General features: G+C 40.7%; 1 protein-coding gene across 20 annotated transcripts in view; it reads right to left on the bottom strand.

Moving 5' to 3' along the window:
• Positions 1-23692, bottom strand: part of LOC134541305 (gastrula zinc finger protein XlCGF57.1-like) — a 531604-nt gene that overhangs the window by 156448 nt on the left and 351464 nt on the right. For 16 of the 20 annotated variants that reach the window (XM_063384636.1, XM_063384637.1, XM_063384639.1 and 13 more), the window contains one exon: positions 17295-17375. In XM_063384636.1, the coding sequence (XP_063240706.1) occupies positions 17295-17375 (81 nt within the window). Of the gene's footprint in view, positions 1-14396; positions 14512-17294; positions 17376-23692 lie in introns of those variants that run through there. The other 4 variants (XM_063384658.1, XM_063384655.1, XM_063384656.1 and 1 more) reach the window with 4 other exon arrangements.

Raw genomic sequence — 23692 nt, forward strand, 5'->3', positions numbered from 1 at the left:
TTCTGACGAATGACTGTTTTTTGTCCTGCACCAATCCCCTTAAGTTACTTTAAAATTATTTCACATTAGTGGTAAGGACTTAAAAAAAAAAGTATTAGTTGTATTTTTTTACAATAGAGGACAGTAAACTAAAAAGAATGTCATAAGTATGTAAGATTATATGTTAAGTTTACATTACGTGTTTTAACGTGATTTGTTACAAATTTTTGTTCTGTTTACTTTATTCAGAGTAATTGATTTTGGAGTAATTTAATTGGAAATATGTATGTTATTAATTAAATGGTATTTTAATTCTGGAATAAGTATACAATTTTTGTGAAATGGTTTATTAAATTAGGAAAGTTCAGAAATATTTTAGCAGAGTTGTGTTTTGAGACAGACTGCAACGCGTCCGTCCGAGCATATTTGGCCGCGATCTAGCGGAGCACACCGGAACTTTAGATGTTGGTAATCCTGAAAGTTAGATTCATGAGAGCTGTATTGCTGACAGCTGTGTCCCCGCATGCAAATGTATAGCTCTGAGTTGGCTAACATAGGTTAGTAGTGTGTAATTTGTATTTAACTTTTTTTCAGGCAAAGACTATGTCTTAGTTCAAGTAAGTATAATGTTGTGTTAAGTGAGTTGTACAGGTTAATTGCATTGTATGTTTTCATGTGGGTGGCTGTTTGTTTGTTTATGTTTTGAGGGATTAGTTTCAGTAAGATAATTACCAATAGAACCTAGAAAATCATTGGGGTGAAATTATGATGAGAAACTAGAGGCAGACAGACTATATGGTGGGACTAGAAGTCCCCGGAGTAGCTATAACAGACCCAGGGAGTTGGGCTGTTGAAAGTGTGAGAGAGGCAGGAATAGGAGACCCCAGATAGAGGAAAAATATTAATGCAGCAATTTTATTTTGAGACGTGAGTCGAAAGCCGTAGGCCGAATAATTAACAGGACAGAGTGTGTGGATAGAAGCGCCCAGTTGGTTAGCCATTTCTAAAAACATGAGAGACACACAGGTAGAAGTAGAGAGGCTAAACGGTGATAGACCCTTCAGGTAAGATCAATACTTGATTCAACCAATGGAAAAATAAGAGAAGTTATGTCTTCCAGTATTTAAACAGCAATACACAGACTGCTCTAATGACCAATGCCTTTACCAACAAATATATTAATTATCAATTTGATACAAACAATAATGTTATCAGTAAGTTAATTTTTAAAAAACAGTAATATTTTATCACTTTCATTGTTGACGTCTGTTTTGTGTGGCTGTTGCGTCTGGTGACGTGACGTTAGAGCAGCAGAGCACCGATAGGCATAGTTATTCAAACATAATGACGTTGACTGGGACTACGCCCTCCCGAAGCCCGATGTGCCTCACGTCTCGCCCGACCACTCCCGTCCCAAATTCTCCCGGTTTCGAACCTACCACTGTGCCAGGGCCACTTTCAGGCACAAACGTACGAATTTAAATTTATTTTTAATTTTTAAAGAAGGAAACCAAATAATAAATTTGAAATTTTTATTTTATTAAATTTTGTTTCCATTACTGTACACTCCGACGTAATCTTGTGCAACCCAGTGCACCTGCGCTTGTTCGCAGGCTTCAAACAGATACTGTTTGCTGACGATTTGCGATCGCAGCATCCCGGCCGCGGTTCGCGTCACGCCTTCCCTATGTAACGGAACGACTTTCGCGTTAGCGAACGCTACCCCAACCCCACTGCTAGCAACTTTCATTTCTCGGAGGCAAGCATACGTAAGGGTTTTGCAAGCACGCCTCTGGACCAAGTTACAGCCAGCGGCGACGCCTCGAGACAGTCCACATGACGCCTTTCCCAGGCGACTTAGCAAATTTAAACCCCCCTCCCCTCAACACCCACCTGTGGCTTCACGAGAACTCAAACCTGGAGCAACGACCCCCAGTGAACCCCGGGCGGAGACCTGGTCTCCCCAAGGACATTCCCACTTGTCAAACGGAGCCCTCAGCGAAGTCTAGCGGCGGGAAAAATCCCTAACCTTGCTCTGAGCGCTGGTCGCGAGCGCGCCCACTGCACTCTAGCGGATGTTTCTGTGACCCTCCAGACAGGTTCTCGTCTTGGCCACCAGAGTGCAATACTCATCCCTCCCATAAGAGACAGCTTGTCACAATCGACCTTGGCAGCAGTCGCAGTGCGATTGCGATTTTAGTTCGCCTACGACTCGCGTGAGAGCGCAGCGAACAGGTTGCAGTCTGCTTCGCCCCTTTGGGCATCTCCGGACACCTTCGGGCAATCACCACCACCCCCTTCTTTGGCTGGGGGCAGTTGCTTACTTTAATTAGGCGCCCCGACGCCATTTCTAAAAGATTCGGCAGGCAGCACGCGGTAAGGGCGGATCTCTCTTCGCAGCCCGAGACAACGCGCTTCTGAAAAGTCGTGAACGGCTTTCTCTAAAGCATGTAGTTGGTTATCGACAAGGCCATGTGCCTTAGCACTCAATTTTTAATTTTTTTGCTGCCCGAAATAGTTTATTTTTTGAAATAGTTTTTTTGTCTTTACTTATTATTCTTCATGGCGACAGCAATCTTCCGCGTCGCGCATCACCTGGCCATCTCCAGGGACCGACCTGATCTACTCCACCCCGCAGCTTAGGTAAGTTATTTCGTCGCCCCACACACACTTCTCTTTTCCTGTTCTCGTGGGCTTAACTTCGCCCAACATCAGCCGCCTGTTAACCAACCTAATTTGATGGGAATACTGGCTGCAGGCGGGGATCAAGAACTAGGATGAGAGATTCCGCTCCAAATTCAACTCCCATGCAGTTCATGAGTTAGTTCACCGAAATTCATCGCCTCCTGCAATCGGAGAATTTCTCAAGAGTTCCAGCTTTCAACATATTTTTCCCTGAGTGGAAAAACCACAAAATAATTTATAATTCTGAACAACCAGTTTCAGGACACTTTTATTCATTTAAAGAGTAAATGTAATTTTTTTTATAATTTGTCTTATGAAAAGCCTGCGCGCTAAATATTCAATGGCCTGTAAAGTTAAGAAACCAAATGACCTTTGATTCAGTCAAATATAACCATTGTTCTTATTATAATATCTCGCCCCGGGGCCTTCCATTTGGTTTATTGTTTAACAAGATTTAATGTATTAAGTATAGCAAATAAGGTCAACAATTTTCTTGGTATTTTGTTTCGGCTGTAATGCCATGGGTTATCTTCAGTGGAATAAGGTTTGTAAAGTAGAAATAACAGCAACGAAATCATTAAGTAAATGCCAATGTAAACCAAACCAGATCTTATTATTTTCCTATCCTTGATCACGATCCACATAACCTTACCAAGTTTTAAGGAGGTTAATCATAAATTTTGTTGTGCGTGCGCTGTGCCCCTATGGGTAATGTGTTTAGTACTGTTTCTGCCTGGCGCTTCCACGGCCAATCTATATTTGTTCTTTAGACGAAATTTCATATTGTTTGAGCGCAGCAGCACGTTACACCACCCGCAGGAACTAGTGTGTGCGCGCCCAGCAAGAGGCGGATTTATAGAACCTGTGCCATGCAACCCTAACACAATTACTATTTAAATAATTAACTGTCATTCTTTATCGTTTCTATTACATTTCCCTACTGTGTTTATGTTAACAGGCTAGACATAACGACTGAGCAGCGCCATGCGCTGCATGTTTCAGAACTACCCGACGCGGGAAGACTATTTTTTGAACGTAAGTAGAAATTAGTGACTCTTTATGTAATGTTAATTCAGGGAAAACATGTTTAAATTTGTGTTAAGAGCTGTAAGGGCTTTCCTCCACGTCAAAGTCCGTTGCCAAAAGGTAAATATGGAGCTTCCTGCGGCCATGACACCTTGACCACAGCCAGTCTATCTCGGTCGTCCCCCGGAGCAGGATGCAGCGTAGTGTGATTCCTTCCCGTCACCCGGCGTGTGGGGGCACCTAGAAACCACTCTGGTTTCTTCTCGTGAGCTAAGGAGCGTGCCAGCCGCTGAGAGCGGGTGGTATGGCTATATTTGAGTAGCTAGGGGGTTCCAAGCCTCGTCGCACTGGGGCGACGTCACGACCCTGAGAGGGTATAGCAGGGTACACGTGCCCTTACACCACGTGGTGGCGTCCATATTGAGTCGATGCTCACACACCGCGTGACTCTTTCAACCCCAGTGCCATAGAAAAAGGCACCCTAGGCATGTGATGAGGCACAACATGAAGCGACACAGGAATCCGGAGGTGTGAGTTGTGCAGTTTTGCGCCGGAGCGCAATGAAGCGGACCGGTAACTGGAATTCCGCTGGACCACGTGTTCACGGAGTGCGCACGGACCACAACAACAGGTACGGACAGCATAACCAGTGGAGGGGGGAAGATTATAGTGTCTTGTGACGAGACGAATTTTTTTTTTCGGACTGTGTGCACTAACATTCACCAGCATGGCTTCAATCAAAGTATAAAACCGGTTTAATCTGAATGACTTGTACTGTAGTAAATGTGCGCACGCTAGGCACGGGTGTTTGCTTGGAGCCACGGGATCCGCAGGCAGAGGAGGGAGCATGCAGCAGTCCCAACCGCCAAGGAACCTTTCAAGTGCACAGTCAAGGGATGTGACGGGCATGCATGCTCAGAATCCGCTCGGAACTCGGCACTCACGCGGAACTTGTCGCTGAACCGCCCGGCACTGGTTAAGAACCTCAAGGGTGCCCTTCTCAAACCGACGAGAGCATCTGTGACGAGTCGCGTCATCCAGGGCCGGCCCAACGCCAAACACAACTTGCTCACCTGCGGCCCGCGTAATTCCCCAAGACCGCTCAGCGATAGATAACAGAGCCAAGGCAGGACGGTGCGGGGTGCTAAGGGCAGAGGGGGGTAGCGACGACCCTTGTGATCCGGCCAGGAACACGTGGCATGACGTGAGTGGCCGTGCGGGACCGCCAGCTCTGAACCTGGCATCGCCGTCCGGTCTCTCGCATTCGTAACAATACGTTATAGAAGATAACAAAGCAGCTTTTAGGTCCTGTATAAACGCTATATGATCTAATGTATTTGGACCTCTAAATAACAATGTATTTTTTGTTTTACCAAAAACACCTACTATAGCAAAAAAAAAAAAAAAAAAAAAAATCCTTCAAAAATATTTTGTATAACTGTTATAATTTTCAATTTGATTGGTAAATATATTACACTTTGGCAAATAAACAATACTGCTTCTATCTTACGATTAACCATAGAGCTACTGTCTTACTGAAACACACTTTGAAGACAGTGATGTGATGTTAAACATAGTGTACCAACATTTGCTAACAAAAAATGTACTTCGATTAATACACATTCTGAACATCACCTAGGAAGTTGACCTCACATCCACTCACACAAATTTACGTCCGAGTTCTGTGAAAATGCGTGATCGTTGTAATGATTGCCGATACGAAATACAGAATCTGTGGAAGTTCTACTTACTAAAATTCCTCTTGAGTTTGAGAGTTGTTTCCAAATTAATGTATAACAAATTTTACTCAATGTGGTTTCTTGATTAGTGGTAAGTTTCAATGGATTAATTTTATTTATAAATTAGGTTGTGGTCGGACAAAGAAGGTGCATAATTTATGATGAGACATAACTTAACTTTCGGTGATTTATTTTCGTTTTCAGATATTGCATTAAAAAAAAAAGCTATAATATATTTTACCACGAACCTGTAATTCTGTATGCCTTTTTTCAAAGTCAAAAAGGCAGAAAGAGCCAAATATTTGGTATCCATCCTAAATTCAACACATATCAAGTATTCTTTCCTAGTGGAAAGATTTGGAAAGAAATGCCATTCATGGAGCAGACAGAAAATTTTTAAGATTGTAAAACCTATCAAAATAGTTTCTGTCTTGTTTTGGAAGCTGAGGTGCTGATTTTACACCACTTATTTTACACAATTACAAATAATAGTTAGGTGTTCGTAAAGCTTCTGAAAAAACTTAATTGTAAAATTCTGATTAGCGCAACTCATCTACAATTTAGTTTAGTGTTGCATTTAAGAAGAAAAATATTTTTAAATCCTAAACAATCCTACCAACATAAGATATTATATTTATGGGGTATATTCCATTTAGGTACAAAAATACAAAAACTTGTGCTTGGATTTGCTTGTAACTTGTAAAAGTAAATCATTGATTTTTAATGGAAAATAGGTTTAAAACATACCAATCTTTGCGTCTATTCTTCCAGAAAAAGCCAAATACATGGCTCAAAGAATGGGAAATGATAATTTCCAGGCGTCAAATGGCTGGCTACAGAGGTTTAAGTGTGGTGGAATTAAAGTACTCTGAAGACTGCAGGTGAGTAAGGATTAGTTGGTCCATCTTTGTTACAATCATGGCAGCCTTAGCTACAAACTCTAACAGCAGGATATTCTCCATGAGATGTTTTCGATGCTGACAAAGCAGACAATTTCTTTAACCTGCTTCCTGACAAAACACTCGCCCTGAAAGGAAAAACTTGCCATGGAGGAAGTCCAGTAGAGAGAGGTTTACTGTTTTGCTGTGGGCCAACTCTTACGGTTCAGAGAAATTGACATGTCTTGTGATTAAAAAATTTTGTGAAGATCGGTGCTTTAAACACATTAAGCACTTACCCTGCACCTACAAAAATAACTCAATAGCATGGATGAAATCTTCCTTGTTTAGAGTGGTTATTTCTCTGGATGCTTGTATGGGAGTTAAGAACCAAAACATTCTGCTGTTTCTTGATTATTGTACAGCTCACAAGCGAGATGATACGAAACTGACAAATATCAGTGTTGACATTTTTAAGTACAATGAATTATTAGTAATGTAAATATTAGTAATTAATAAAACTGTAATAAAACTAAATTGGGCTATCCCTTTTTCGAGGAAGGAGGCCATGACATGGCAAGGACTGAGGTATGGTATTTGATGACATAATAACATAATAACAAATTATTAAGTTGGCATTTAATTAGGCCAAAAAAAGAATAATACTGATGAACATGTGAACAATAACAGTGAGACAGGAAAACCAATTAGGTTAACAATGACATTTCATATTCAGAATTCATTTAAATTGACAATGAACACAACGAATATTTCAAGTGAACGAGCCATTATCAAGGCCACAAAAACAAGGAACAAGTTACAAGTTACAAGTTACGCCGGCGAAACAGTGCGCGGTCCCATTACGGACCATCACAAGGTAGACGCGTTGAAAACAGCAAGATAACAAGAAATTCGTTTTGTAGGAATAACCTACTACATAATGCACACAAGTTAAGTTACATTCTAAAATAAGCAACGTGGCGTTTTACGTACGTCAACGTCTCAGGGGAGAACAGTTACAAAGAAAATGTTGAAAGTGAAGTTAAATTATTTAAGTAAATCAAAACGTAATTTTCTAGGTGGCGACCGAAAGGGAATTTAAACAAAACAGACAAGAATTTACATAAGCTTACATTAAGGCAAGGGCCATCGCCTCACTCGCAAAACAGAACAACACTTACATTTTCCCCCCCGAGGTCGCTCTTACACGTCGTACAAATTAAGCTTAACTGACTACATGCTGGATTACAAAGTCAATGCAGCTACTCGAGCTACCGAAAGATACCAGCCAACAAATTCAACAAGACAAGACCGAACAACACTTTGACAGCCGTTTAAATAGATTTAGTGCGGCACAGCGTGCATGCGCCAACCCTGGAGGGGAGGTGAGGAGCAAGCAAGCACACACTAGGAGGGGGAAGGAGGGAGGGGACGAAGTGCCGACACCCGCGCTGACGCGTGGAGTTTGAAAGTAGCGGCGAACCCGACCGCTACACCTTACTAAACCAGTTTTCCCACAATATACTAGTAATAATTTTGGTGTTGAAGTGGGATAGTCCTAATTAATAGATTTAGTGTACAATTGTTTTTAAACTAAAAATTAAAAAGTAAAACATTATTAAATTTAATTTGAGAATTGAGTTAGTTTAGGAATGTAGTTTTGAATGTTGTTGTTGTTGTTGTTGTTGTTGTTTTTGTTGTTGTAGCAGTAGCAGTAGCAGTAGCAGCAGCAGCAGTAGCAGCAGCAGCAGTAGTAGTAGTAGTAGTAGTAGTAGTAGTAGTAGTAGTAGTAGTAGTAGTAGTAGTAGTAGTAGTAGTAGTAGTAAAGTTGGTGTTAGTTTTTAGGAGGGGTTTAGGTTAGTTCATAGGGGAAATTACAATGAAGTTTCATGAAACAGTAGTGATAGGCTAGTAGTGTATGTGGACACAAAAGTAGGCAGCTGACAAACTTAAAAACACAATGGCTTTCTTGGCCAAAATAAAAAAACAAAATTGAATAATGAAGAAGAATCAAGTGGAAATGAAGTAAGATCAGGAGGAATTGAATAATAAAATGAAGCGTAACTAAAAGGTAATGAAGAATTAAATGAAGAATGGCCAAGTAGAAATGAAGAATGAAATGAATAACTGCCAAGAAGAGATGAAAAAAGCTATTAAGACTGAGATTGAGACATGAAGAAGACCAAGAAGAAATGAAGAGGAGTAAAGAGATGAGAAAAGAAATAGCTGCAGCTCAAGAATAAATTAAGAGAATCGACGAAAACAGAATTCAGGTCGAGAGTAAGGTCAAGTGTTTGGAGCAGCATCTCACACAACATGAACAACAGATACTTCAGCTCCAACAGGACACTGAACAACGTGTAGAAGTTGTAACCGTGGAGTGCCGACGGATGATCAAAGAAGCCTCTGCTGTTACGAATTGTAGAGTTTCTCCGAGGATGTTATGGTGAAGGGCACTTCCAGCGGCCACTCAAAATTCAAGACACCCACTTTCAATGGTTCATTTTCATGGACAGTGCACAGAACACAGTCTGAGGCAGCTGCAGAAGTAAACAGCTGGGGCGAGGAAGAAAGGGCTATGGCACTTGTCTTGGCCCTGAGAGGATCCCTACTAGAGCTGTTGCAGACCATACCAGTCCCAGACCAGAAAGACTATGGAGTATTGGCAGAGGCCCTTGAGCTGAGGTAAGGTAACCGACACATGGGCCCTGAAGACACGTCAACAGCGATCTTCAGAAACACTCCAAGAATTAGAAGCTGACTTAGAGCAACTCGTGTACCTCGCATACCCAGAAAAACCAACAGAGTTCCGCCAGCATTTAGCCACCAATGCGTTTACAGACAGACTCAGAATTGTAGAGGTTCAGCGAACTCTTATTTGGCCTAACACAAGAAGAGATGTGAGGTTTTGGTCCATGGCCTGGAAATCGAGGAAGCATGCAGTGCCTCAATAAACACAAACATCAGGACAAAGATAGCTGGACTGGAGACACACAATGGAGCACATGCCAATAAATCACTAATGAAGTAGATATTCTCAGGGCATTGAAGAAGAGGCTGAATGACACTCCAGGTAACCAGATCAGAAGAGCAAGAGAACGCCAGTGGTGCTTTGTCTGCGATGAACCAGGACACACTCAGTGGGACTGTTATACATGCAGGAAGACAACGCAGCAGGAAGATTAACAGGGAAACGAGCAATAGCTGGTGTGAGGGGGCGCATGCCAGCTCTACAGGAAAATGGTTGCCCAAAGGGGTTTTTCCAGTATCTGTACTTCGTAAAGGCCATGACAGTTTGTCGCTTGATGGATGGATTAATGGCAGACAGTGTTTACTTACTATTGACACAGGGGCATCGGCATCTATAGTTTGCACAGATATTGTAAGTAGAGAAAAGCTGAAGAGAACACCCATCCCATACAGACTCAAAACAGCCACCGGAGACACTTCACCTGTGCATGGACAGCTGGATTTGGAGGTAAGGATTGGAACTTGAACATTATCACAGACCTTTCGTGTTGCTGATATCAGGATGAGGTAATTCTAGAAGTGGACATCATGAATCAATACGGATTCATTATTGACATGGAAGGACAGGTATTGCGTATTAAAGATGAAGAGAAAGCCTTGTTTAACCCCGATGAATTGGAAGTTCCAGCAATGCAAGTCGTAGTTAGCAAATCTGTTTCAATTCCAGCAAACCATGAGCAAGATAAAGCAGCTAGGATAATGGGAGACCCTAGGTGCAACATGGAGAGAATATCCTCAACACAGATGCAAGTAGAAATGGGTTGGATGCTATACATTCCCAGGTTCAAGATGGAAATGAACGAGTAATAGCATTCTACAGCAAAGTTTTGTCTAAGCCTGAACACCACTATGGAGTCACAAGATAAGAACTCTTGGCTGTAGTGAAGTTTCTGCAACATTTCCACATATATTTATATGAGAGAAAATTCCTTTTACACACTGGCTATGCTGCACATAAGTGGCTACTACAGTTCAAAATCCAGAGGGATAACTGCTAGGTGGATTGAACAGATACAGCAATATGGTTGTCAGATGGAACACAGGAAATGCCGAATTCATGCCGTCTCACGAAGACCTTGCAAGGTAGACTGTAACCATTGCAATAGAGCAAAGAATAATGAGGGAATTGAAGATGTTCGGCGAATAATGAAAAAAAACTTGGAATATAAATGGGATAATGCCAGCTTGAATGCAGCACAGTTACAAGATACAGACCTGGCAACCATTATAGCTGGCTAGAGAATTGTACTGGACGTCCCATATAGGATGAGATCTCCAGTGACGGAAGGGCTGTGAAAGCTTGCTGGGCACAGTGGGATTCCTTGAGGATGGTGAATGGGCTACTAATGAGAGCACGGGAGAGTGCAAATGGAAAAATAGTTACCATGCAACTAATCCTTCCAAAGAGGTGTTGAAAAAAATCCATGATAATACCTATGTTGGTCATCTAGGGGTGAAGAAAACACTCGCCAAGATCAGTCAATGCTACTATTGGTTGATGTGTCGCCAGGATGTGGAGGCTTGGTGTAGACAATGCAAAACACGCTTGGCTAAAAAATAACCACAACACCGGAGTCGTGGAAAAATGAGGGCCTACAATGTAGGGGCCTTTTTCGAGAGGATAGCCATCGACATCACTGGACCATTTCCCAAGACTAAAGATGGTAACTGGTATATTCAGGTAGCATGGATTACTTCAGTAAATGGCCATAGTCTAATATACATACTTCCTAACCAAGAAGCCACTACCATCGCGGATGCAATAGTCAACAAGTTAATTTTAGATTTGGGGTACCAATGGAGCTCCACTCAGACCAAGGCCGCAATTTCGAGTAAACAATATTTCAGGAGGTTTGCTGAGAATAAATAAAACCAGGACTACAGCCCTACATCCTCAGTCCGATGGCAGGTGGAGATGAACACTTGCCGAGCATCAACAGGATTGGGATCAACACATCCAGTTGTTCCTGATGGCATATAGGTCTGCCATCCATGACTCCACCAGGCAGACCCCTGCGAGTATTGTGTTCGGAGAAGAGTTGAGGCTGCCCTGTGATGTCAAGTTCGGTTGCAGAGAGCAGACCACGACCATTGATTATGTAAATTTTCTAGATGAGCAAATGGCGATTATACATGAAGAAGACCACAAAAATCTTTGATTAGCGACGAATCAAATAAAAATGACGTACAAACTGAAGGCTAACTCAACTGGATTTCAGGAGGGCAATTTGGTGTGGCTGTACGACCCATAACGAAGGAACGGAAGGTGCCCTAAGCTTCAAGCAGCGCGGGAAGGCCTGTATGAAGTCCTGAAACAGCTAAATGATGTAGTCTAAGCCATCCAGAGAGAAAAAGGGGACAGATGAAAGTGGTAAATTTGGACCGATTGAGGGAATATGCCAGAAGGGAGGTTTAAGGAGGGGCAGTGTTACGAATGCAGACAGGACCGCGACGGACATCAGGTTCGGATCTGGCTGGCGGCCCTGAGCGAACACTGACATCCACTGACGTAAGGCATGCGCATTACAATGGCCCTCGCTATACACATTCTCCCTTTCTGCTCCCCTTGCACCGTCCTGTTTAGTGGCCTGGGAATTCTGTGGGTTTTCCGAGGCTGCCGTGAGGACTGCGAACTATGGAATTTGACAGACATCGAATGACTTACGAATAAACATTTTTTAGTGCAACTGATTGGTGATCAGACAATTTCAAGTACAGTCACTTATTAGTATTAATAAAACTGTAATAAAACCTAATTGGGCTATTCCTCATGAACCCAGTTCCCCCACATTACACTCGTAACAATATATTATACTATATCCTATGAATTTAAAAAAAATTGATAGGAAAGTTGTAACGTTACTACCCTCTTTTATCGCATAATCGTCGCACTCGCGTAAACGTCGCATGATGTTTTACGGTTCTGCTATTAGATTCCGAGTGCTTTGAGTGGGTATTTTTCCGTATAAAACGATGTATTTTAAAGTAGAAATCTAATATTTATTCAGACATTTCCTCTTACTTATTTAATTAACGGAAATACAAAGTTATCTGATGAGTAAATTTTCTTTTAAAGACTTTTTAAACGTTATAACCTTCATCTGGCCGTCTGCGTCGCCACGGTGTACTGTTTACAAAAATGTAGCCAGCGTTCGTTGCAATCATTAATGTTTGGTTATGTTGCTTCCCATATAGAGCGCGCACATGTAGCTGAGTATTGATATCTCGCCGAGTGCATACAACGCGCCCTCAAAATTGAGTGCCGAGGTAACTACATCTGATGGCCCGCACTTTTTCGTGGTGCGTACTACGAAAGATACGCGTTCACTCAGGCTCGCATTCGGATCACAGATATTGTGTTTCTAATTATAGTTGAAGAAAGGTTTGTGTTACATGAGTTCAAATTAATTTAAATTGTTGGTGTGCTCTTTTATACTTCACTTTTTAAATAAACGTACTTTCCATGAATGGGTTTTGTTTTTCTAAATAACTTTATGTAACAAAAAAATTTTTTTTACGCATAATCGTCGCACCCCTATTTTTCATACTTGATTTTAGAATAAAATGTGCGACGATTATGCGAGAAAACACGGTAGTCAATTCCCTCTACAGCTTTCAAAAGAATTTTTGAGGAATTAATATGATGTTTTGACATTCAGATGAATAAACTGATTATATGATTTCAAAGTTATAGTGGACTGGTTTTTATAAGTTTATTTTATCGTTTTTAATTGTCTTGTAGATAATTTTGTATAGAGATGTTTTATTTAGAGAGAGAGAGAGAGTATGAATACAAAAGGTTTTAATTAATTATAATCCAAATGGCAGTAAATAAAATTCACTTAGTACAGTAGAATCCCGCCGTTGCGACCCCCCTCTGATGCGTATATTCCGTTTATACTACCATTTTTTGAGAAACCGTGAAAAATTTGAGCAGAGAAAGTCGAATATTTGAGTAAAATCGGCTGAAAAACAAGTCTGTTACACTTAGTTGGGTGCTATGTGTTCACGTTTATCTTGGCGAGCGCTGTACTGTAAGCATACAAAAGACGGTTAAAAAAAGATACCACCCCTCTAGACTGTCCACGCTAGCCAATGCCGGTAAACTGCGCGCATCACCTGATAGCATCTACGCGTGCGTCTATTGCCATCCCGGTCCCGTGCCTTTGTCTTGCGACTGGTTAGTGCGATCTTGCCAGCTGCATCTCAGGTGTCACTGGCCACACACGGCTGTGTTCACTGTGTTAACGACATCGCCAGGTGTTTAGTTCTCGGCTATTTTTCTATAACATCGCTGACTTCGCACATGTGCAGATAAACAAAAAAATATGTGTGGAATTATGCTAAACACCTCGGACTCGCATACCCCGAACAATGGGTTCAGATAAATATTTGCGCTAAGTGACGCGAGTTCAGCTATGCAAGCCGGCTGGTGGTTATTTTCATTCAAAACGTGGCGAAGGAACTTGTGTGGATCAGGTAGAAAACATTCGGCTATAAACGAACGATATAAGAACAATGCTATCCTGAAATGCTGTGACATGTTTTTGGAGTAGATAATCACGACAGACCGACAGGATGCGTTTCCGCCCTTGCCGTCAGCGATGTTTATTTTGACAGCTCAAGAAATTATCTTTTCCACGGCCCTTCACAGCGTAAAAAAAGGAAGGAAAAAACACAGCTACCACAGTGGCTTTTCGTGCCGGTGGGTAAGATAACATGACAGCTGAGACGGCTTTTCGTGCGATAGTGGATGCGCCGAGCTCGGCTAGACACTGCCCGAGCGGCATTCACGTGTATGTATCCAACGATGCGGTGACACATCGAATTCTCTATTGCGACCATTGTGTTTATAAGTCCGTTTTTCCGGAAACCGTGAGGGGTCACATCAGCGGGATTCTACTGTATTTGTTAATACCCAACAGCTGTTATAAACATTCTATGTAGCTGCACCGTGCATGCAACACATTTACTCACCACTAAACCCACACAGACCTATGTTTTAGCTATTGCTCAGTATAACCTGTATAACACTGTAGGTATAGAGTATTGCAAGTACCTGCAGCTATAGGGTGCTCTTCTATAGTTATCTCCTCCTTCACTTGTTGCTTGCACAGAGTGTAGTCCTGGCTGGCAGAGGAACTGCCGGGTTCTGGCTGCCAGCTGTCTTCACACTGCAACACAACCACCAGCCATGTCACCCCAGCACCGGACGTCTTAGCACGCCTGCCACTATTAGTAATATTAGTAGTACTACACATGAGTTGTACTCTACAATACTACCAGCACATGTGCCAATATTAGTTACACACTACAAGAATACTCGTACACCTGAAAACAAGAGTCGTACACTGAAAGTCTACCTGAACATTTGCCAATATAATTTGTACACTACAAGACTATTAGAAAATCTGCCAATATGATTGGTACACTACATAACTACAAGCAAAACTGCCAATATGCTGATATATTTTGTATTTTTTTCAAAACAGGAGAGGTTAACAAAATTTTCAAAAGACACCAACGAAGGGGAATTCATACCTGCCAACTTTTACGGATTGTCCGTAAGTTTTACGGATTTTAATACTATTTTACGGTTTTACGGACGTCTTAAATATCTTACGGATTTATTTTTGCGTGGTGCTTTATTACCGTTCACTGTATGGGCCATGTATACCTGCCAAATTTTACTGTACCAGCCATGTTACCGACGCACCGACGGAAGGCGGAATGAAAACAAAACAAGAGAGTTATTTGTATATGGTTTGGACTGGACAGTCTACGGTCGTTTCCCAGTTACCGCAACGAAAAATTGCTTCCTTAAACGGAGGAACGGACCACAATTGTGACGTCAGCCCTACCTCCTTGGTCTGTTCCTTGTTCCTTATATTACGTCCAAAATGGCTGACTATTGTTCGTAGTTCCAATGTAGTGCTGCGCAGCCTTTTTTTTTTCCTGTGTATTTACTTGGTGGGAACCATGAGTAAGCTAGCCAACAAGAAATATATTCAGACTTACCGTGCTGCGTATAACAACGAATTCCCGTGTATTCTGAAATTGCAAAAAGGAGAAACTTTTGTGTTTTGCACAGTGTGCCGGTGTGATTTTAGTATTGCTCATGGAGGTAGGTCTGACATAACTACACACGTTAAGTGTACTAAGCATCGGAAAAACGTGCTTTCCACAGTAATTCAGAATGTGAACGCATTTTCAGTATGGTGAAGATAAAAAACAGAACCCAATTTAGGTCCTCCATGTCATCTGAAACTTTGCAGTCTATTTCTGTGTTGAAATCAATGAATTGTTTGTTATGAACAAAGGTTTACCTCAGATTTATTAGGTAAAGCAAAGAAGGCAACTGCTGCACATTCAAAGTCTTTAAATTGTATCAAGGATGATAATCAGGAGATGACTGAAATGTATAACAAACATGTGATATAGCAAGGCATGTCTTTAAGTAATCTTGTTTAGTGAATACTATTGCTTTTGTTTTGTACTTGATCATTTTGCTTTTCATATGCATGCTGTGTAAATTGGCACATTCTGGATAGGTTTAGTTTCCCAGTACATTTACAATATTGACTGTATGAGGTTTTCATTCTAGGCTATCGATATGCCCTTCATGTCATTAGTAAATTAGCAGAAACCAAATGGAATAGAAAAATAGAAAATAATTGCACATAAAGCATGTAAAAAATTGCCGCATTTGATTTACGATACATTTTCCCAATTTAAAAGTTTTCTTGATGACCAAACTAAAAGGTTGGCAGGTATGGGAATTTGAAGAATTAGGTGGAGTTGGTAGTGTGGGATTTTTACCCACTAAAAATAATCATCTCTTTTCTAACCCTCACCATGAGCAGAGGCCGGCCAGACTGGAAACCGCGATCGCATTACTTCAGTCTGAAACCGAATTGAAGCCATTTCGGCCGTCAAATGTGATAGGAACACAGACACTTCTGTTTCGTTGGCGGCCTGTCCAGGCTTTATCCACGATGTTGAGTACCTGATCAATGGCAGTTATCGTTGAATGGCCTTTCCTGAAGCAGTGCTGGTAGTCAGCAAGGCCACCTGCTTTATCTACCGAGATCGTTATTCGGGTTTTGAGGAGCTTTTCGAGCAGTTTACCAGCTACGTCCAGCATGCATAGAGGTCTGTACGATGATGACGTAATTGTTGGTCCCTTGCATTTATCTAATAGCACAAGGTGTTGATGCTTCCATCTCTTGCTGAAACTTCCAGTGGAAAGACAGGCATAATAAATAGAGAGGAGGATGTCGGGAAACTCGTTCGCTACTAGCTTAATAACGTTTGTTGGTATTCCATCTGGCCCCGGCGCTTTTCCAGTTTTTAAGGACGTCACCGCCTCTTGAATTTCACAAACGGTAAACGGTGGAATATTGGATGATTGTCGGCGCTCCCTGGGATTCCTAAGTGGATGACGTTGGAAGAGGTCAGATATCACCTCCTCGATGGACTCAGGGTCCATATGCTGATATAGTGGTGACCCACTTATGTCATTGTGTCTGAAATATAATTAAGTTGCAATTGAAGGATAGGGAACCAGTTGCTTTTGTCCATTCAGTGCGAACCTCCAAAAATAAAAAAAAATTATAACAGCTTTAACAAACAATGAATAGTTGAAATTTCCCATAGCAACTAGTCTAGCCCAGCTATTCATTTACCAAGGCATGCACCAGGCCAGTATTAATGAGATTACTGGTGCCGCCACAAGACAGTGGGAGCTACCTGCATCACGCCCCTCTCTTCAGGCTGGTGTGACAGCTGTCTGGTCAGTCTCATCGCTACATCACTAGCCACGGCATGACCATAATATAACAATTTAAATATAAGGTTTGTATAAAAGACAAAGTTCATAATAATACTTCTTACGGGTATAGCAGACTCGAGACCATGTGTGGTTCATAGTCACATCTGCACAAAGCAGTCTACTCACTGGTTCATCCAACTCCTCCTTGATTGGCGGGAAACCCAGCTCGCTCGGCTCCTGCTTCGCACAGACGTCTCCATCTGCCGGCTGAAACAACAATGTGACAGTGTGACAGTGACCTGTGACAGTGTTTTAGAAGGTACAATCACCTAATTACAATTCATTACAGCTCATGCGACACAACTTTGAGAAGTTATAAAGTAAACTCTCAATTAGCAGGGTATGGATTATCCGGATTTCGGGTTATCCATGCTTAAATTTAGTTTTACTATTAGTTGGTTGTATTCTGAAGATAGATGTGATCACTCGGGCAATCTTCTTTGCGTGGCTGGTCTATATTTTTAACCAACCTGTTACCATGTTAGGAACCTGTTTGGTCTGAGCCTTCGTATCCCCCACCCTCTCTGCTGTCACACTTGTCACACTCTAAACCTGAGGGGCATGCCCCGACTGCTGCTACACGTCTCCAGTCTGCGACTTGTTTGTTTCATACGCCGTTATTTCCGCCTGCCCATACGCCCGGCAGGTGCCCCAAGTGAAGTCTGGCTGCATTCCGCTGGAGGAAGGGACACTTAGAGAGGGGTAGGAGGGGGGAAACCTAGCCAGAAATTATGTGTGCATGGTTTGCAATATCTTATCTTCAGCAGTTTTGAGTTAAATTTCTCTTCTCAGCAGTTGTAAAAGAAAGTGAACTAGCAAAGTAGGTGAATGGAATCTTCGTGTGTCTATCACGACAGGTTTTCAAGAAGATCAACAATATCGTTGTCTTGTATTATTTATTTCCCAAGCTTATCACCGCAACATTTCAAAAAGAACACTGCAGCACTGCACTACAAGATGTGCACGTATTGTTGCATCCATCTTTGATTTATAGAAGCTTTGCTTTGTTAGGTCTGTGAAAAGCATGCCTTGGAGAATTGGCGTTCTGGAAGAGTTACTCACATACTACCGTATTTACTCGCATATAGGTCGCCATCGCATATAGGTCGCACCCATAATTTGAGGTCTTGAATTTGGTATTTAATATTCCCCCCATATAGGTCGCACCGGTAATTGAATGATGCGAACGGCCGGCGCACCGTGCATGAAAGAGTTAACGGGTACTGTAAAACTCCGCTACTACGAGAGCTGATAATGGTGTTGTACTGCAACATGTTATTTGTTTTGACAGTTTAATTATTATTTATTACGATTTATTTATTTTGTTTGCTCTATGTCTAATGTTATTTATTTTTCAGAAACGGTAATTTATTTTTATGTGTGTCTATGTGAAAGTGACTCTATGGATTTTTCCCGGACTATTTGAAATTTGTATTGTTGATACCCCTCTAAGGACTAAATGAACTTTAAGACGGTAAACGGTAAAATTAACGCCGTTATTTTATAATGTAAATTATTATTTTAATAATTTTTTATTTAAATTGTACGTGAAATTTTGTAATCCGCGCTATTGTTGCGTGCGGATTTCACGTTTTATTAAGGAAATTATGTAACTGATTTTGGTTTTCGGCCAATCACAGGCCGCCATTTGAAAGTTAAGTTTTACTGGCTTAATTTAAGAAGCTAGTAGGAAAAAAGAGTTCTACAATGGCCAGCTAAGAGAGCGGTAACTTTGTGACGTCGGCGATAATAAATCCTACGAATTAGCTATTTAGCAGTAGGCATCCCGGATAATGGATGATAATTATGTATCATTAGGGAGTCCAGATACCAAAATAGGATTTATCTAAAAAGATAAATAACTTAGGAGTGTAAAATGTGAGTAAATCAAAAGTGCCAAAATCTGTTTCCTCCACTGATGCACTCGTCACGTAACTCCCGTTTTTACGTCATATCGCCGTCAGAAATTAATATAAACATTGACTTTATGAAGTAAATTGACATTATCTACGATTTTAATAAGATTTTGATATAAATTTAACGATTTTACACACTATTTTTCTAACTCAGAGGTCCTATAGATTGAGAGGCTCTGAGCTCTACCGACGACATTTCGAACCTTACTAGCCGAGGTAAATTGATTTAAGATCCCTAAAAACATAAATTAAAACTGTGTAGTTTCGACGAACCCAAATAAAGACTTTTGTAAAAACTTAAATGTGCGCACCATAACTCCTGGTAATTGGAATTTATTTGAGTTATATGATGTCAAGTACTAGTTAGGTTTTTGAATATAATTAGTAATTAAATAAATATAATTAATAAGGGTAAACTTCGAATCCATTTTTCATTTGCAATAAATAATTATATATTTTATTTGAGTGTTGTGTTATGTTATTTATAGTTTCATCTATCCCAGTGTATATTTATGTATGTTAGTACCCATTTTAATTAACACCTAACTATGGCCTACTTGATATCAGAACTTACCAGCGGAGAGCCACACAAGTAATATCAGAATTTTCTACACAGCTTAACACAGCCCAACGTGTTATATGTATGTTTGTCTCCATAGAAGTGGAGCCTAATTTAAAGTAGGAAGTATTTCTGCATAAATCTATTTGAAGGCATACACACGTATTTTCCCTACAGTGTGATAAATTGTTGTAACAAGTACTCGTAATAACCGAATATAGAAAATTGAAGTCAAGTTAGATTCCTGACTTCTTAAAAAGTCTTAATTGTAGACTATAACTCGAAAACAGTATTTTGTATTGAAAAATGCACAGAATAAAAGTAGTAGTAAATTTAATTTCGAATAAAAAAAGGCCTGTTATGATTTTTTATATCTACAGCGGTTTGCGTTTTAAACGTGCGATTGGTCTGATGCGTGAGGAAGTTCCTGACACAGATAAGATAGTGACTGGGGAAACCATTGCTTCTCCCCTTCCCTTTTTCTACTTGTTTGCCATCCAGGTGCAACATCGCCCTTCGTTTACCATTTTTTTTGGCGCTAAGTGAATTCGCGTCATGCGAGTTCAGCTATGCTAGCCGGCTGGTTGTTATTTTCGTTCAAAACGTGGCGAAGGAACTTGTGTGGATCAGGTAGAAAACATTTGGCTCTAAACGAAAGATATAAGAACAATGCTATCCTGAAATGCTGTGACATGTTTTTGGAGTAGATAATCACAGCGACAGACCGACAGGATGCGCTCCCGCCCTTGCCGTCAGCGATGTTTATTTTGACAGCTCAAGCAATTATATTTTCCACAACCCTTCACAGCGTAAAAAAAAAAGAGAAAAAAAACATGTTCGAATGCAGATGGAAAAGTAACTATGCAGTAAAATAAATATACCGTATTTACTCGCATATAGGTCGCCATCGCATATAGGTCGCACCCATAATTTGAGGTCTTGAATTTGGTATTTAAGATTCCCCCCATATAGGTCGCACCGGTAATTTAATGATGCGAACGGCCGGCGCGCCGTGCACGAAAGAGTTAACGTCCGCTACTACGAGAGCTGATAATGGCGTGATAAATTGTTGTAACAAGTACTCGTAATAACCGAATATCGAAAAATGAAGTCAAGTTAGATTCTTGACTTCTTAAAATGTCTTAATTGTAAACTATAACTCGAAAACAGTGCTTTGTATTGAAAAAATGCACAGAATAAAAGTTGTAGTAAATTTAATCACGAATAAAAAATGCCTGTTATGATTTTTTATATCTACAGCGGTTTTCGTTATGGGTTCCGATAAATACTCACACTAAGTGAAATAACGTCACGCGAGTTCGGCTATGCTAGCCGGCTGGTTGTTATTTTCGTTCAAAACGTGGCGAAGGAACTTGTGTGGATCAGGTAGAAAACATTTGGCTATAAACGAAAGATATAAGAACAATGCTATCCTGAAATGCTGTGACATGTTTTTGGAGTAGATAATCACAGCGACAGACCGACAGGATGCGCTCCCGCCCTTGCCGTCAGCGATGTTTATTTTGACCGCTCAAGCAATTATCTTTCTACGACCCTTCACAGCGTAAAAAAAAAAAAAAAAAAAAACCATGTTCGAATGCAGATGAAAAAGTAACTATGCAGTAAAATAAATATATTTACGGCCCTGCTAAATTTTTCTATTCAATAAAATTCGAGGTATTAATGATTTTTCAGCAGAAACTGCTGTGTAACTAATAAACAAATTGTATCATAATAACTTAAACTTATAAAGTATTCATTAATGGTGAAGGACAGTCGTATAAGCCCAAAAAAATATTTATTTTACCAAGAATGGACTATACAACCTGGCTTTTGCCGCACGCGGTGTGGGAGGGGATGGGGATGCTGACAGTTTCTCACGCAGAAGGTTGAAATAAAGGAGGGAATGTGTTGAAAAGGGGGGAAGGGTGTTTTTTACATGGTTTGTGGCTCTGGGAGGGATGAGCCTTGAAGAATTAGCAGGGGATGGGAGAGGTAAGCGTCACGTCACGTATGACGTCAAGCCGCCGCTACCGCCAGCCTGGCCGGACGAGTTTCTTACGCTCTTGCAGAAGCTACCACAGTGGCTTTTCGTGCAGGCGGGTAAGATAACATGACAGCTGAGACGGCCATTCGTGCGATAGTGGACGCGCCGAGCTCGGCTAGTCGCTGCCCCCAGCTCTCGCCAAGATAAACGTGAACACATAGCGCCCAACAAAGTGTAACAGACTTGTTTTTCAGCCGATTTTACTCAAATTTTCTACTTTCTCTGATCAAATTTTTAAAATTTACTCAAAAAATGGTCATATAAACGGAATAGACGCATCAGAGTGGGGTCGCATCGGCAGGATTCTACTGTATTACAAAAAAAAATCCTCAAAAATTTAAAACAAATTTTTTTCACATAAAGGTCGCACTTCATTTTTCCCCCATCAAATCTAGTAAAATTGCCGCGACCTATATGCAAGTAATTACGGTACTCCAGCGTGGCACAAGTTTCTCTGCATGATAGTTTTATGAAAGGACAAGGAACTTGAAAGTGATTGGTGGAAAGGGAAAGAGGGGGGAAAGAGAAAGAAAAAGAAAGAGATTGAGAGAAAAGGAGAAAGAGAGGAAGATAGAGAGAAAAGAGAAGTTGACTGCCGTCTTTTCACCAGACGGAGGACAACCGCATGGCAACACAGCGCTGTATTGTTTATGCCAAAAAGCTGAGACTCAGTACACAAACACTTCACTTGATCCCAGAATTCTACTGAAGACAATTATATGGTGTGGCCCAAATTTCAATGCAGCTATTACCATGAAAACGAATTTTCCAGGTTTTTTTTTCTTTTCAGGATTTCAATTATCAACACAACAGTAGATCCAAATTAATACAGATAATAATAGAGAGTTTATTATAGTTAATTAATAAATGCTAACTAGGTAATGATGGCAAGTCCATCTCTCGTCATCACTTGTGATTGTGTATTACCTATGTTGAATGTTTGATATGGTGTGGTTTATATTTTAATTGTGGTTAACAATTACAAAACAGTCTCTCTTAGTCATGTCTGAAACAGACCTATCTTGCCCTAGTGCCTGCATCTCAATGCCATCTTTTGGCTGCTGTATATTCACAGTCGCAAGAAAAGTATAGAACATGCCAGAGTTCAAGAAGGAGGAGATTTTGCTGTTCGACGAAGGCAGTGGAGAGGGCCCTTGCTCGGGGCTTAAACAAGACCGGCCATCTTGGAGGTGTACTGGCTTTTACACTAGCCTTCACTCCATGCAACTCTGCTTCAGGGGAGGATGTACGGGCCTCACATTCCTGCCTGCAATTACTGATTTCTCCTACCTTCTATCATTGTCATTACAAAGTTTTGGCATAACTGTTTCAATAATTCCATTAAAATTCTTAGTGTACATTGTAAATACATGTTCTCACAGGTATCTGGTAGGAAATACTTCATCTATGGATGAACTGTGATACTGTGAATGATATGTATACCTTGAAGCAATGGAAAAATGGTGAATCGATCAAAGCAGTTTTGTTTACTGCAGTGAAGCACCATTAACATTTCTGCCACAAACACCTAAATAAATGCTACCTTATATACAAAGTATATTATTCTTCAACAAATTTAATTATTTTAGGATTTTTCAGTTACCGTAGATAACATTCGGTAAATCATTTCATTGCTTCGCACATAAAACATGCACTTTCACATAACATGCAGGATATCCGTTGTCCATATAGCAAGATCAGGTTTGCCGACCTTGGAGATTGATGGAACTCGTGCTGTGGAGTGTTGTCAAGTTTTGAATAAGACACGCACCGTGTTTTTTAAACACACATTTTGAGAAAAAAATGTGCTCAAATTATTTACGTAAATAATGAAATATACAGACACAATTTTGACAATGCTATAGCTACCTGACGTTGTTATAAGGAAATTCCAACGAAGAAACCATTGCTATGTAAAAAAAAAACTTATCTACAAAAAATTCTTGAATCATAAAATAACCCTGAATTTTTCAGGTTTTCCCTAAATTGTTTTACATTCTCT

The sequence above is a fragment of the Bacillus rossius genome, chromosome 18 (genome assembly GCF_032445375.1).
Source record: "Bacillus rossius redtenbacheri isolate Brsri chromosome 18, Brsri_v3, whole genome shotgun sequence".
NCBI lineage: Eukaryota > Metazoa > Arthropoda > Insecta > Phasmatodea > Bacillidae > Bacillus > Bacillus rossius.